This window comes from Acinonyx jubatus, chromosome A3 (assembly GCF_027475565.1).
Source record: "Acinonyx jubatus isolate Ajub_Pintada_27869175 chromosome A3, VMU_Ajub_asm_v1.0, whole genome shotgun sequence".
NCBI classification, from domain to species: Eukaryota; Metazoa; Chordata; class Mammalia; order Carnivora; family Felidae; genus Acinonyx; species Acinonyx jubatus.
Genome location: NC_069388.1, coordinates 108,449,952 through 108,466,227, shown reverse-complemented (window position 1 = coordinate 108,466,227; position 16,276 = coordinate 108,449,952). Strand labels below are relative to the sequence as shown.

Sequence of the window (16,276 nt, the reverse complement as noted above, 5' to 3'; positions counted from 1 at the left end):
ATGCTCACAACAACTTTATAGAACATAACTACTGCAAATAAGGAGACTTGGCTGTATATGTAGAATGGGAAAGAGACAGGTAATCGATTGCTCTGCGAAGTGATGAATATCAAGACAGCTTCCTGAGCAGCATTCCAGGGAATGCTGTGGACGTGACTAAGTGACTAGGTTCTACATTTAAATACATTTTTTTTCTGGAAAAACTTTCAAAAGAAAATTTTATATTTTTGCTTTTTAAGTTATGTGTGTATGAGCAATACTTTGTGATTAGCTATGATTTCTACACGATCATCTCACATACGCAGGAAATCCTGCAGAGGGAGAAAATCTAGCCCACAAATCAGTTTCAAATGTAATTAAAATTTGGTGAGTTTAAAATTGTACAACTATGGAAGTGTAAGTTGTGTTATGTTTGGTAGACAATGTACATACTTACCATTGGCAATATCCATTTTGCAATTTTTAATTTTATAGCCCATAATATTTTGTTTTGGTTCAACTCGTATTTTATTTTTTAGGCCTTGAGAAAGTTCCTAGTCCTTGGTAACCAAGGGAAGATCAAGACTGGGGACTCTGAAGCTTATGCAGCTCAAGGGTCCTGTGAAGAAAAAGAACACATAATTACAAATACAAAATTAGGCCCCTTGGAAGAAGTATTATTAGCTCCCAGGTTAATTTGCCTCTGATCAGCATGTATAGCCTATTGAATAAAAGGTCCTCTGCAGAGAGGCTCAGTCAGTTAAACATCGAGTTCTTGATCTCAGCTTAGGTCTTGGTCTTGGAGTCGTGAGTTCAAGCCCCACATTGGCTTCCACACTGGGTGTGAAGCCTGCTTAAAAAAAAAAAAAAAAAAAAAAAAAAAGGTCCTCTTCAGAGGCCACCCTGGGTACAGGAAGACCAGGTAGGAAATTCTAGCAGTAGTTCAAGAAAGGAAAGATCAAAGTACAAACATGGGGATGTAAAGGAAGGGAGAGATACAAGAGATATTTATGAGGTTGGTCTGATAGCAAATGTCATTTGATGAAGGAGGTGTCAGAACATGTCCAGCATGTTTTCTGCTGAGATGACAATGAGTCAGAAGAGGGAACACAGAAGGGGATATGAGTGGTTGGATGGAGCAGATTTAGAAGATAAATGACTTCAGTTTTGGAAATATCAAACCTGAGGTGGCTGTGGACCGCCCCCAGGCACCACACAGTGCATTCTGGACAGAGATGGATGGAAGTCATTTTATGTCTATCTGGGGCTCAAGACAGAGCACCCACCAGTGTGCACCAGACAGCTGTTGGCATGTGAATGAATGGTCTCTGAACCCCTGGTGACTGAAGTTGATGAGCTCTCCCAGGGAAGTGCATAAAATGAGGAGGGAGACATGAGGGAGATACACTCTGGGCAACACCATCATTTAGAGGTAGAGATGCACAGAAAAAGAGGAAATGTTTGTTTCTTCATACTGTTCATTGAGAACCTGCAGGGATTACATACTGTGTATGGTGTTGAGTTAGAGGAGAGCAGAGTCAGGTATGGAGGTTGTCAGCACCGGGCAGGGTGACAGGGAGCTAGAGGTAGAGGGTGAGCACAATTTGGGTTTTCCAGATGAGGGAGTTAATGAGCAAAGTCACAAAGCTCAAAAACCAGGAAACAGTGAGCAGCTCTTTCCAACTAGGATATAGGTTATCCTGGGACAAAGACAGAGAGCATGATATGAACATTGTACGTTGGCATTAAATTATGGATGGGCTTTTGAAAGCCAAAATATGAAGTTTAACCATGGGAGCCTCTGATGATTTTTGAGCAGAGGAATTTTACTCTCAGAGCTGAACATGAGGAAGAGGTTTTTAGAAGATGTGCATACAATTGGCTTTGCACAGACCAAATAGAGACTCTTATAATAGAAGCAGCAAGAAGCAGGGTGCCTGAACTCAGAGGGTCACTGCAGACATATGGAGGAGGGATGAAAGCAAGTGATGGTGTACAAAGGAACTTGAAGGGTTTTACTGATTGGACTCACGGGCCCTATGATGAGCAAATAGCGATGGGAGTCCAGGTTTTGAGTCTTGATGGCCAGGGGGCAAGTTCAGCATTCACTGATTGATCTGCAAAGCATATAAGCCCCAAAACCCTTGAGCCAGGAGGGAGAGAGAAATCTAACCATGGAAACCACAGAGCTCCTTCTCTGTGTGATGCCTCCTCCCTGTCCCGCACAGGGCTTGTGTTACTGCAGCCCATTCGTGAGGACCCACACCATACTTAGGTTGAGAGTAAGGTCGGGCTCAGCTAAAACGCCCACATTTCCCCATTCTGCAGTTTGCTTTGTTGTTGTTTGTTCTTGTTGAATCCTAAACTAGAACTTGGCTTTCATCTGGTGGCATTTCTCTGGTTGGGTTTGGCCCTAACACTCACGTCACTGAGCTGCTTTTAAACCTCCCTCATCTTCCCTGAATGGAGCCTGTCCTGCCTCTCACCGAGACAAGCATGCCTTCTGGGCACTTTGCTTTGGTTTGGTCTGAGAACCAGCCCATGTCCCTCACGTTTACTAATAAAATGGAGGACAGAGGGTCACACTGCCAGTCTCCAAGAGTTCTCCTCCGACATAGATCACCTTGAGATACCTAGAAAAGTGGGAATCATGGGCGGAGTAGGGGAGGGAAGCAGGGACAGAGACAGAAGATGTCTCCTCTCAGTCCTAGGGAACTGGCTTCCTGGTGACCACACTGCCAGGTCTCCTAGAGGACTTGCTAAGAATCCACTGTAAGTCCCCTTGGAATTCCCACCTAAACTGCCTAAAGCTGCTTCTCCTGGGACCTACTCCAGGTGCTTGTGGAAAGGCTGCTTTTTAAAGTCTTCTCCTGGAACGTCTGGGTGGCTCGGTTAGTTAGACCTCTGACCCTGGGGTTCAGCTCAGGTCATGATCTCACAGTTTCGTGAGTTTGAGCCCTGCGTAGGGCTCCACACTATTAGTGCTTGGGATTCTCTGCCCCCCTCTCTTTCTGCCCCTTCCCCACTTGCACTGGCCCTCTCTCTCAAAATAAATAAATAAACAGAAAAAAGTCTTCTCCCTCCCCTTGAAGGCTTAGTAAACTGCAGGCATGACCTGTTACATGATTTGCTGGGCCCTGTTTTAAAAACTAAGGATTTCAAGATGGCAGCATCAGAGCACTGAACCGAGCACTGGCTTTTCTGGAGTGGGGGGCCCACGTGACCTTAGAGGTCACACTCACATGAAGCCGCGCCAATGGCTCTGTGTCAGTGCATCGTGAGATGTGCTCATACTGTGCTTCCCCACTTCATCGCGGCTGTGGGTGCAAACACCCACCCGATAGATCCCCCCCTCCCCAACCTGGTCATAAAACGTATCCACACCCTCTGCTCAGCTGCTCCCATGCCTGTACGCCCAGCTTACCCACAGAGACTCGTCTCTAGAGAAGGATTCTCCTTCCCTTTCTCCATTTAATTCACTCCACCTCCTCTCCAGCTGACCTTTTGGTTAATAGATTAAACTTTTGGGTAAGATTTGAATATTCTCACCCAGTCACAGGCACCACAAAATGAAAAAATAAAGGGATGTCCTCTCCTGGACAACACTGTTAAGGCGCAATTCCAGTGGAGGGGTGACCCAGGCAGTGGATGCCAGCTGGGATTATCTCCCTGGAGAGGAGGGTCTGAGGCAACCTGGGGACACCTACACATTTGCAGAATCCCACTTGACTATCATCCTGGTTTTTTTAGAAATCCGAATGTCACAATCTTTGCTTTTACCTAGATGAGGAAGTTGAAGCCGAGAGAAGTTAAACAACTTTCCAAGGTCACACAGCTAGGAAATAGCACACTCAAAACTAGAACCCTGAGTCCTAAAACAGACCACTTTTCTCTACACACACTGAAGAGGACCCCAGTCCCCCCATCTCATTGTTCCTTCTGTCCACAGTGGGGCATTTTATGAAACCCAGCTCGAGGCTTTGAAGCGGCTTCCATTCTATTCATATATAAAAGAATAGACTCTGATTTCTGCTTTCCTCCAAAGGATTTTAGAGTTGGATTTTAGAGTTGATTTCTGATTTGTTTTCAACTGAATACTTAGATCACATTACAGTAACGTAATCATGGAGTACAACTTAAAACTTCAGAAGACACCCTATATCCTTGATGGGATTAGAGTGGTGTCTTAATAAAACCATATACCTTTTTCAGCATATAACATGTTCTCTTTCCAGCTAATTTTTATTTCTTGTTCTCACTCTCCAGAGACAACCCTTCTGCCCAGTTTAACCTCAGAACTCACATGAATTCCCGGGATCTGAGAACTGCCATAGAGAAAATCACCCAGAGAGGAGGGCTTTCCAATGCAGGTATGTGACCGAATTCAGATCATTCTAGCTTGCTTCCACGGTTCTCCCTCTGTGTGATTGTCTTCTAACATCCTATATAGGAGGAGGAAAAATAATAATAATAATCCATCAAGAAATGACACACATATACAAATGAATTATATCTTTTCTAAGGTATCATCATGGATTCAGGGGTAAGAATCATCACCACACATATGCTGAAGAGTTCCAGCATGCCTGGTTCCTCAGGTTGGCAGCTTTCTTCAGGACAAGCAGGACTGCTATTGTAACTGTTTCCTAATTGACTGACAAGCCATAAACTATTTAACATTAAATGTTATAACCAATTCCACTCAGAAAGTTCCACAGTGCCCCTTGGGAATCTTCTTCCAATGAGCTCCCCTGTTCTAGTGTTGACTCTGGAAACAGAGACAGGTTCCTTGTTTCAAGCTGAGTCTCCTGAGATGTCTGCACCTTGGTGGTTAGGGGTGGGGTGGGGGGTTTACCAGAAGTCCAAGTCTAGCCCTCAATGTGTCCAGAAACCATTTTGCCAGTTCACCAGGAGCTATCCAGGCATTGGGGAACCCTTTCACACTAACCAAACTCAAAAGTTGCCAGTAAGCCTATGCCAGCATATCAATTCATAAATGGTAGTCTGGCTTTGGGGGCACTGGGAGGGCTGTCTACTTCTCAGGGAACCTCTTTGTATCATTGAAACCCAAAGAAATGGAGAAGTGAGCCACAGTTGCTTGGCATGGAGCACACAGAGAATAGAACTGACTCTGAAGGAACATCTTTGAAGTTACTATAAGTCTGATTATTTTGTTCTCTGCTTCATTGTACATCTCTGTGGACCGGTATGTTAGTATCTGGCAAATGAAAAGCCCTTGATCTTCGAAAAATGCTAAATAAACATTAGCCAAGTCACTGCTATCTGGGACCCCAAATCAGTATTACCACATTGCAAACGTAATAGACTTAATTTCTTTTTTTAAAAAAGTTTATTTATTTATTTTGAGAGAGAGACAGCATGTGAGCAGGGGAGGAGCAGAGAGAAAGGGAGAGAGAGAGAATCCCAAGCAGCCTCTGCCCTGCCAGAGCAGAGCCCGACATGGGGCTCGAACCCATGAGCTATGAGATCATGACCTGAGCCGAAGTCGAGTCAGATGTTTAACTGACTGAGCCACCCAGGTGCCCCGATAGAGTTTATTTCTGATTTGTTTTCAATTGAATACTTGTATCAGTCATACTGCAGTAATGTATCATGAAGCAAAACTTTAAAACTTCCGAAGACACCCTATGTTCTTGATGGGATTAGAGTGGTGTCTTAATAAAATCATATACCTTTTTCAGCAGATAACATGTTCTATCCCTGCCCTGTACTGATCAGAGTTTGGGTTCAGAGAACAGGACCCATTTCAACTGGTTCAAGCAGAAAGGGGTTTATTCCTAGGTATTAAATGGTTTTGAAGATAATCAAAAGGACTGCAGAAATGAACTCTAGGTTGAACTTTGAGAGATGTTTTCTAAAGTCTTCCTGCAAAACTTGGACCTCCAAGGAGCTGCTGCCTCTTCCAAGATCAGGAAATCACATTCTCAATTCTGCCAATAGAGCCTCTTCAGGAACCTGATTTAGCCAGGAAGCCACCACAGTCAGGAAGTTCCTGCTACGGTGGTCAGCCCCCCAACCAGGCCTTGCCTGCTCCATTCACATGCACAGAAAGAATGTTCTGCACCCTGCCACCTCAATGGCAACAAAGCTAGACAGCAGACATAAGTTCCTCTGGCACCACCCAAGAAGTCAAGTACCCTACAGATGCTCATAAGCAGAAAGAGCAGAGTCCAAAATACAGTCTCTGCCTCTCTTCACTCTTCTAAATTTCATGTATGCACATCGATTCATGAAACTAGAACAAATCCAGGGCTGTAGTTGCAAGGGAGTCTCAACAACGTAGTTTTCAGATTTCCAGCCTCTGCTTCCAAGATGTGCTAGAAGGTGGATGCAATGTGGGTTGAGCAGTAATGGACCACGGCCTCCAAATTTAAGATTGAGTGAGGCCAGGGGTGTGCTCTGTTTACAGGCATCTAACATTAAGCCAGAGGGGACTGCCAGGTGCCTTGGGCCTTGAGGGACATGTCCCTTGGCTGTGAAGGCAGTTCTCAGCAGCCAGGTTTTCCCTTAGCAACTGTGCTCCCTGCAGCCAGATCACATGGGTTTTCCAAGACTTTTCTCCAGCAACTGAATGTGTGATCATTTGATCCTTCTTTTGACAGGTTAAGATTAACCCGTGGAGCCAGGATATTGGCCAAAACCAAAAAGCATTGAGTGAAATGACGTTAATCCTAAAGTCTTAAGATGGTTCTTAACTTTTATTTAGATTGAAGACCCCTTTGAGCATATCCTGAAAGCTACTCCTCTACCCAAATACTTTTATACACAAAATGTTGTGTATAATTTCAGGGAATTTGTGGATACCCATGCCCATTGCCCCAGGGGTCCACAGAGCCCGGGTTAAGAGCACCACCTTACTGTATGCAGCTATGCTAACTCTAGGGTGACCTGGTCATCCCCATCTTCCCAGGAACATATGGGGCTTTCAGCGCTTAAACTGGGAAAGTCCCAGCAAACTGGGACAATTGTCACCCTGCTTGACTGAAAAATCCCTGAGGTCCTATGTGGTGTGAAACATGTGCTTTGAAAAGGCAGGCTGGGAGGCTCCATTACATCTTACAACTGTGGCTTTCAGCTGAAATGGAAATCCAGGCCCAGAGGCCCGGAGTGACCTACCTGGGCCCACACAGCCAGTAGGCAGCGCAGCCAGGGCTAGAACACAGTCCCTCAGTTCTTAGCAGGTGCGGTGCTTCCCTCGCCAGCCAGACCTGTGCCCCTAACTGGACAAAAGACACCACTCAACCTCGAATGTAGCCTTCCACACCCAGCAGCCCCTAGAGCACCAGGCTGGCTGACCCCCAGTGACAGGAGGTGGAGAAAAGGCTCCTGTCGCTCCAGGTCAACCCCTCCCACCCCATGCTCCCAGAAAGAGCATAGTGTGGTTCCAGCATGCAGGCAAAGAGGGGACCCTTTTATTCCCATGAAAGTCTTTCGCATCTGTTTGCTGGTCCCTAACACTTTTTTTTTTTAAATAAAAGACAATTAGAAGTTAAAGGCTTAAAGTGACATGGGGGAGGGAAATGGTTAGTGGTCGTGGTTTTACAACATTGTGAATGTACTTAATACCACTGAATTGTACACCTCAAAATAGTTAATGTGGTTTAAAAAAAAAAAAGTTGGTGGGGGTGGGGGGAACCAACAAACAAAAGAAGAGAATGAATGGGTTTTTCTGGCTCTCTTTACACCCCTGGGATCTTGCCTGCATTTCTAAGCACTCCAAGCATGAAGTTTCTTTTTCTTCCAGGCCGGGCCATCTCCTTTGTGACCAAGAACTTCTTTTCCAAAGCTAATGGGAACAGAGGCAGTGCTCCCAATGTGGCCGTGGTGATTGTGGATGGCTGGCCCACTGACAAGGTGGAGGAGGCTTCGAGGTTTGCAAGGGAGTCAGGAATCAATATTTTCTTCATCACCATCGAAGGTGCCACTGAAAATGAGAAGCAGTATGTGGTGGAGCCCAACTTCTCTCATAAGGTACGTAACTGCCCAAGGGACCCACCCACCGTCAGGATCTGCTGCACTTTGCAAAGCTGTAACTGCCATCAAGGCTGTTCTCCTACTTTCGAAGAAGGATTGAGCTCTCTTCTAGGTAGGGGAGCCTCTAGTGAGGGGCTAGTAAGTCTGGAAGCCAGACTTACCCTCTCAGAGCAAGACCCCACACCCACCTGGTGAACTGAGGCCAACAACAGCCCCTCGGGAGAAGCAGTGTCCCCAAGTCTCCAATAGAGGCTTCCCCAGGCTCTTTCCATGGCTACAGAGGACCTCCACCAGGCCACCTGGTGAGGCCTCATGTGAGCACACACACAGCCACATGTCCACTTGCTCACACACATGTACATGCACACATACACACACACTGCAGATTAACCAACCCGATAAACAAGAAAAGAAAGGCATTGAATCAGGTCAGGCAGATCAGGTTTCCAAACTCTGCTCATGGTTTCTGTGGAGATGGCTGACAGCAGACAGGAGCAGGATAGACGGGGAGCCAGGCCTCTGCGCCCACTCCCCTGGAGAAGCTCACCTTTTGTATGTTTTACACAGTGGGACTCCACATAAACCTGCCTCCAAGGAAAAGGCCCCAGCTTGAAACGGAAAAGAAAGGAGGGAGGGGTACGTTGTACTGGTTTGTCTTTGACGCCCTTCTAGCTTTGATGGTCTGTGTCTCCAGATCTCACAGGGCTCAACCTCCTGCACCAATCTGCTGACCACTTCATCGTCCTTGAAATTCTCATCTCCCTTGACTTCCAGGACACAGCGTGGCTCTTATCTCCTTTGCTCTCTCTACCCTTTCCTGTCTTGCACCTGACTTGCCCGGACTCAGTGCTTGGCCCTCTCCTTCCCTCTCACTGGGCTTTCTCCCCACAGAGTCCTCCCAGGCCACATCCGCCACCTTCACTCACAAGTCACAAGCAACAATACCCTCATCTGTCCCCAACCCCGGTCTCTCCTGAGCTCTGTTTCCATCTGTTTCCAGCCAATTGACTTCCCTCCACCTGATGTCATGAAGAGCTTTGAATCTTGCATGTAAAAAGCTTGAGTGCCATCTTTCCCACCAAATTTATTCCTCCTCTGGACTTCACATGAATGGCCCCACAGCTGTCCCAGAGGCCTCGATAACTCCCAATGCTACCTCCCTGGGTCACGCTAGCATTCTGCATCTGGTCTGTCTCCCCCCTTAGGGCTCCCCAGTCTAGTTTAGATTCCACAATGAAGCCCAACTCCTGTTTATGGAGAGTTCTTCCAGTCCGGAGGGGTCCTTGCTCCAAACCCTTCATTGTCCCCCACACTCTTGAGGCCTTCTGGAGTGTGGTCCCGACCCATTTCCTGCCCACACCAAGCACCACTGCCCTCTCCCTCCATGACCTCAGCCAGTGCCTGGTGGGTCTCCCTCCTTTCCCTCCACTGGCTAGAACTCAGCTCAACCTGGACACTCATCTCAAATACCACCTAGTTCATGGAAAGTTTTATAAACCCCTTTTAGGTTTTTGCAAACCAATTAAAAACATTTCCTAGGATATTTTAAAGCCATTTCTTGTTTTAAAATAAATTGGTAATCTTACTGCTTCATCTGTAGTCACCAGGTCTGTGACTCTCTCTGTGACCCCCGGACAGACAGCGGCAAGGAGGAAACACTTCACTTTAGGAACATAAGCCTGGTCCCTTCCAGGAGCACACCAGTCAGGTTGCTCAATGTTTACTTGTAGCTACCGTACATTTTTTCTGGAACACGCTTGGGCACAAGTCAATAAATACTCATTTGTCTGGAGGCAGGGTCATCTGGAGGACAGAATTTGGGTTTTGCAGGCAGAGAGACTTGTGTTCCCGTCTTAGGGACTCAGGGATGTCCCTTCACAGGCGGCCCCCAGTTTGTTCCTTCACGAAGAGGGGTTATATCCTCCTTTTAGGGTGAGGGCAGGGGGTTATGAGAGAATCTCTCCAAGAACTTCTAGCATGACTCCTTACATATGTATGGGACCCCTTGTTGCTGGGTGCAAGGCTGCTCTGGAAACATTTCTTCAGCTATTTCTCACGTATCTTGTTTTCCCCATCAGAACAAAAACTTTCTTTAATCCTCTCATATGTTGGTGCCCACCAGTGCCAATCTTATGGCCGGCTGCCAGTACAAATGAACTGAGGGGCCCAGGGAGGCACAGGTACAAAGCTGAAATGAGTGATTCACCTCTCTCTAAGGATTTGCTTAAGTGATAGCTCTCCCCTAAAGCGGAGAGCCAGCTGAGGGAGTAAGACTGAGTCCAGAGATAACTTGAGGGATCTTTGCCCCAATGAGCACCTGACTGGGGGAGCCGTGGTGCAGAAAGAGTATTAGGAAGAAGAGTGCAGAAAACAAGAGTCTGTTTGCTTCTTTCTTCGCCTGCCTTGCTGGTCGGGGTAGTGACAACAGCCTGGAGAATGTGACACCTGACATGGCGAGTGTCCCTTCCCTCTGTCTTCCAGGCTGTGTGCAGAACAAATGGCTTCTACTCGCTCAATGTGCAGAGCTGGTTCAGCCTCCACAAGACAGTGCAAGCCCTGGTGAAGCGGGTCTGTGACACCGACAGACTGGCCTGTAGCAAGACCTGCTTGAACTCGGCCGACATTGGCTTCGTCATCGACGGCTCCAGCAGCGTGGGGACAGGCAACTTCCGCACGGTTCTCCAGTTTGTGGCCAACCTCAGCAAAGAGTTTGAGATTTCGGACATAGACACGCGAATCGGGGCTGTGCAGTACACCTACGAGCAGCGGCTGGAATTTGGATTTGACGATTACAGCACCAAGTCTGACATCCTCAATGCCATCAAGAGGGTGGGATACTGGAGTGGTGGGACCAGCACGGGGGCCGCCATCAACTATGCCCTGGAACAGCTCTTCAAGAAGTCCAAACCCAACAAGAGGAAGTTAATGATCCTCATCACTGATGGGAGATCCTATGATGACGTCCGAATACCGGCCATGGTTGCCCATCACAAGGGTAAGCTGGTCTTGCTGACCAGTCCAGTGAGGGACAAGGAGGGGGCTGTCTTTTTATTTTGTTTTATTTTATTTATTTATTTTAAATACGTTTTATTTATGTAAATATTTTATTTATTTATTTGTATTTTTATATATTTATATGCATTTATAAATGTTATTTATTTATATTTATAAATATTTTATTTATTTATTTATTTATTTATTTATTTAATTTATTTATTTATATTTGAGAGAGAGAGAGAGCGCACAAGCAGGGGAGGAGCAGAGGGAGAGGGGAACAGAGGATCCAAAGTAGGCTCTCTGCCGTCAGCACAGCACAGCTGTGGCTGTTTGCATGGCTCAAACTCATGAACCATGAGATCATAACCTGAGCAGAAATCAAGAGTCAGTAGCTTAACCAACTGAGCCACCAGGCACCCCGGGGCTGTCTTTTTATGCACTGGTTTTGTCCACCATTTAATAAAATGCCCAAAACCATGGGGAATGTATTTGAGGTGTTGGTAAGCACTACAGGCCTCTATGAGCAGCAAAGAAGGAACAAGGTGGGGAGTACCACGATGGTTTACAAAGTGTCATGGCAAACCCAAGGCCTGCAGATGACTGGGAACATTAACCCTCTCCTTTGCGCCCAACACTCTGAGGCATTACACACGAAGTTGTAATGCATTAAAAAGGAATTTGACTCATTATTTTAGTCTCTATTGAAGGCCACCAAATTGTGTTAGAAATTTGAAGAAAACTAGTGTTTTAAAAGAAAAGTACTATTTTTTGTAAGTAGCTGCTAGCCAGATGTTGGGGGTTTTGAGGAAACCTTAAAGAAATTTTCATCCAAAATACTTAAAGAGATATTTCTGAATAAAAATTTGTAAGAGGGCAACAGAAAGTTTAAAACTATGAAAAATGAGGGGCACCTGGGTGGTTCAGCTGGTTAAACGTTTGCCTCTTGATTTCAGCTCAAGTCATGCTCTGATGGTTTGTGAGTTTGAGCCCCACATTGGGCTGTGCACTGACAGTGTGGAGCCTGCTTGGGATTCTCTCTTCCCCGCCCTCTCAGCCCCTCCCCTGTTCACTTTCTCTCTCTTTCTCTCTCGCTCTCGCTCTTTCTCAAAAAATAAACTAAAAAAATTAAAACTATGAAAATTGAGCTGTTTAGAAAATCAGTCCCATTAAATGCCTTTTTCACAGAATCAAGTTTAATCACCATTTTGAAAAGTACCACAAAATATCACAAAAATACAAACAACTGGCAAAAACCCAAGTGCTAGTAATAATAGTAAGGATAACCAAAGTAAACTGAGTTGTCCGTGAACACCAAAGACTGGACAGATACATACTAGGGTAGAAGACTCACTCAGGGCCAGGGTTGTCCCCTTCTTCTGAGCCTGCATTTGATTTCCATTAGTTTGCAGGATATTCAGTATTCTTTAAAGCTGCTTTAATCCTTCCCTAAACAAGGAGGGGGAAAAATAAACAAGCCTTCATGAACCAGCAGTTCTGCCTTCTGGGAACCAAAGTAACCAGACACCAGGTTCAGGCAGAGTCTTCCCAGTGATTTGCCCTTGTAGAGCCTACGGGGGGTATTCAACAGCAAAATGGTAGATGGCCTGCATGTCGGCAGCAGTCACAGCCTCCCTCGGGCTCATGTCAGCTGAGTGAAGATAAACAGCTGAGACGCAGCCTTCTCAAAGTTCCAAAGTGAGTGGGCAGAGCCAGATGGGCCAGCTTTTGTCTGAAAGCCCAGGGCTCTCCTGCTATCTCCAAACATCTGTCTCCAGTTCATGTTTAGCTCCACTCTTACTCATTTTCCTAAATGGACATCCTTTGGGCCTCACCCAGAGGATATCCTCGGCCTCCTCATTAGAAGAAGTGAAGACTGAGAGAGACGTTCTGGGAAACTTTACAATAGAAGCAAATTATGTGGAGGCAATGAGCATTGTGTCCCCAGGAGTGTCCAAGCCAAGGCTGGCTGACCATTGGTCAGAATTGCCAGTAGAAGGTTCTCTACAAGGGTGGACTCAAGGATCTGAAAAGCTAAATTTCTAATACTGTTTGTGTTGCCTTTATTGGGGGGCAGCCTTTCAATCTTTGTGCAAAACGAGGGCTTAGCCGATCTGAGCCACGTTGTGCAGCAAATCTGTTCCCACTGCCACTTGGCAGCATTCTTAAGCCTAATGCTAGTGTTTGTGGACAACAACATAGACAATATCCAGAGAAAAGACACTGGAGAGGTAAGAAAAGGGACTGGCAGCTTAAATGCAGCTTATCGAGCCACAGTTGAAAAGCAGCTTAGGCCACAGCCATGTGAGGTGTGGATGACTCTCCAATCAGCACAACAGGGCACTTGGAAGATGGTGACATGGGCTGCCATGGGTGGCTGGGTAGGAGAGCCACACCCAGGCTCTCCCCTCTGCTTCATGGCCAAGTAGCTGACCCCACTCTGGCAGCCTGCAGGTGGCATGGGAACAGGCTTTTGCAGAGTAACCTCAAGCTCCCGCTGACCAGCTGCCCCCAACCCCAATCAGGAACCATCCAGCAGCGAGTCTTCCAGTTTTCCCACTGAGGACAGATGCCTAGTCTCTGAGTCTGTCCTCTCCTCCCTAGGGACTCTTTCTCCTCACTGCAGTCCAGAACCTTTAACCCCCCGGCACCCTTCCCCATTTGCATCTAGGCACACCGAGATCCCTCCCTAAAAAATAAAACCAAACTCTTTGATACCATGTTCTGCTCCACTTCCCACCTACCTCCTTCTCTTTGCAGCCAAACTTTTGAAAAGGATCAGTTCTATGTGCTGTGTCCACATCTTCTGTTCTTTTTCACTCTCACCTCACAGCAATTCATCTGGGGTTTTTGGCATCTACTTACTTCCCTGAAACTGCTCTCACCACTCTACCTATGTCTTGTTTTCTAAATCCAATGTGCATTTTTGTTTGTTTGTTTTAATCCCACATGACCTCCCTGCAGCATCCAACACTGTTGGGCACTTCCTTGTCTTGAAAGTCTTTCTTCATACCAGTGATGGAGCAGATGCTGGGTCACCGTCTCTCCGGGTCCTTGTGCAAGGGCTCCTGCGCTGGGAATGACATTGCATTGTATGGCTTGTAAAGTCACCTTCAAGCCTAAAGTAATTCAGTTCCATGGTTTTCGTTAAGATCTCAAACTGACTTTTGATGCATTTAAGACTGAGGGGAGCCTGGCTGGCTCAGTCAGTGGAGCAAGTTGACGACTCTTGACCACAGGGTTGTGAGTTCAAGCCCCACATTGGGTATGGAGATGATTTAAAAACAAATACAATCTTTGAAAAATCAATCAATCAATCAATCAATCAATCAGATTTTGTTTGGCTCTACACACAGGTAGAGCAGGCATGTACTGTGTGATGTCATCTACACGGCACCAAGTTTTACTTGTCCCAAAATACCCTCTACTGCCCTTGGACATGAACATCTTACTTATTTATTCCATTTTGTCTGGGTTTTTTCCTCCCAAAGATTCTAAACTCCTATGAGATGGCAGCTCTATCAATTTTGTTACTGTTGGCACATAGCAGGTAGTTATGCTTTGAGGAACACTTCTGATTTTGAATTTGTTTGCATTCAAACACAATAGCCAACAGAGCAACAGTAAGGCAAGGATTCATCAGCAGTACCTTTTCTTGGGCACTTTTGCTTCATCTAAACTTTGTCCCCACAGGAGTGATCACCTACGCAATAGGTGTCGCATGGGCTGCGCAGGACGAGCTGGAAGTCATTGCCACTCACCCCGCCAAGGACCATTCCTTCTTTGTCGATGAGTTTGACAACCTGTACAAATTTGTCCCCAAGGTCATCCAGAACATTTGTACAGAGTTCAACTCACAGCCTCGAAACTGAATTCAGAGCAGGTGAAGCACTGATGGATGCTGCTTTCCCGACTGGCTCTGGGACAACCCCAATGCATTATGGGGCAGTAAGGCGTGTAGGGCTTGGACAATGGATGTGCTGTGATTGTTTTCTGCCTGTGTGGTTTTTCATACTTTGAAACTTGGAGTGAGAAAGATGATCAGAAACTTATAGAATGAGGCAAAATGATACATCATTTTGAGGGTGCTGGGGATTTACATTTGGTGATTATTTTCAAAATAAATGTTCAGAATCGAGTGCAGAACTTAAGACAGGCTTCACTAGAGCTTTTGTGAGATTTTTTCCATTTTTATTTCTAATTACAATTCTGTAACCCTCAACAAATTTCATTTTTATCATAACAATAGAGGAGTAGCTTCATTAAATGTTTTAAAGGATTACATGCAATCATTCTGACCATATCATGGCTAATATTCACAGGGTTTATGGCAGAACCACCCTCCGCTCTTCTCGTTTCTCAGAGCACCTGCTATGCACCCACCCCTGGCCCATGGTAACAATACAACCATGGGGGTGCAGAGAAAGTGTGGCAGCAGCATAGCCACTCCTGATTTACCTCCCTCCTCTCTATTATCTGAGTCACTGTGTACCTGCATCCTATAGCGTTAGGAGTTGAGGAACAGCCCTGGAGGACCACGGTGATCTGGCCTAACAGCAGTGCGTGAGGCTGCTCTTGGCCTGAGCTGCACCTTAGACTCTCTTAGAGACTAAAATGCTGGCTCCCAGGCTCCATTCCAATAGCTATGGAATCTGAGTCTCGGGGGGTGGAGCCTGAACACCAGCATTGTTTGAAGAGCTCTCTGGCAATACTGCTATGCTGCCATTGATTGAGAACCATGAGCTGCCTCTGAGGAGTCAGTGTTATAGGTGTTTCCTGGGAGAGCCTCTGTTTGTGCCTGTTGCCTTGTGTCCTATTCAGTTTTACCATTTGCACTGCATTTGTCGTTAACCAGATATGATCATTAATAGTTGCATTCAGATAAGCCAGGATGGGGTTTGGTTGAGCTCCACTTTCTACTTCCAGCTCCTGCCAAGGACTCATCTGTTAGGATATGAAATCTGTGTGTAATGGGGGAGTGTTCCAAAGAATCCTTAATAAAGATGACTTACCTGACAAATTGTGTTTCGTGAAAATGTGTGTTGAAGGCTGCTACCATGAATGGCGGCAAAAAGATTATACCTGTGTCAACACTTGGGACAAAATATTTAACATAAACAGTCTGAAGATATCTATTTAGCAGAATTTGTATCAAGCTTACCAAATTTCTCGGTACCTGGAGAGACAGTATATTGTCAACTAAAAACATTGAAGTCTACAGGGAGGAATCAAGTCATTAATTGTCAGCAATTTCAAATTCTTTAACCCTAAATTTTACTTCAAAAGCGATTACAAACAGATTTGTTCA

The 16,276-nt window shown here is 45.8% G+C and overlaps 1 protein-coding gene across 1 annotated transcript in view; it reads left to right on the top strand.

Moving 5' to 3' along the window:
* VIT (vitrin) overlaps positions 1–16,005 on the top strand; it is a 104,906-nt gene extending 88,901 nt beyond the window's left edge. Inside the window, exons 12-15 of the mRNA XM_015064230.3 lie at positions 4,246–4,349; positions 7,745–7,971; positions 10,456–10,969; positions 14,662–16,005. Of these exons, the coding sequence (XP_014919716.2) occupies positions 4,246–4,349; positions 7,745–7,971; positions 10,456–10,969; positions 14,662–14,840 (1,024 nt within the window). The 3' untranslated portion in view covers positions 14,841–16,005. The remainder of the gene's footprint in view (positions 1–4,245; positions 4,350–7,744; positions 7,972–10,455; positions 10,970–14,661) is intronic.
* The last annotated feature ends 271 nt before the right edge of the window (positions 16,006–16,276 follow it).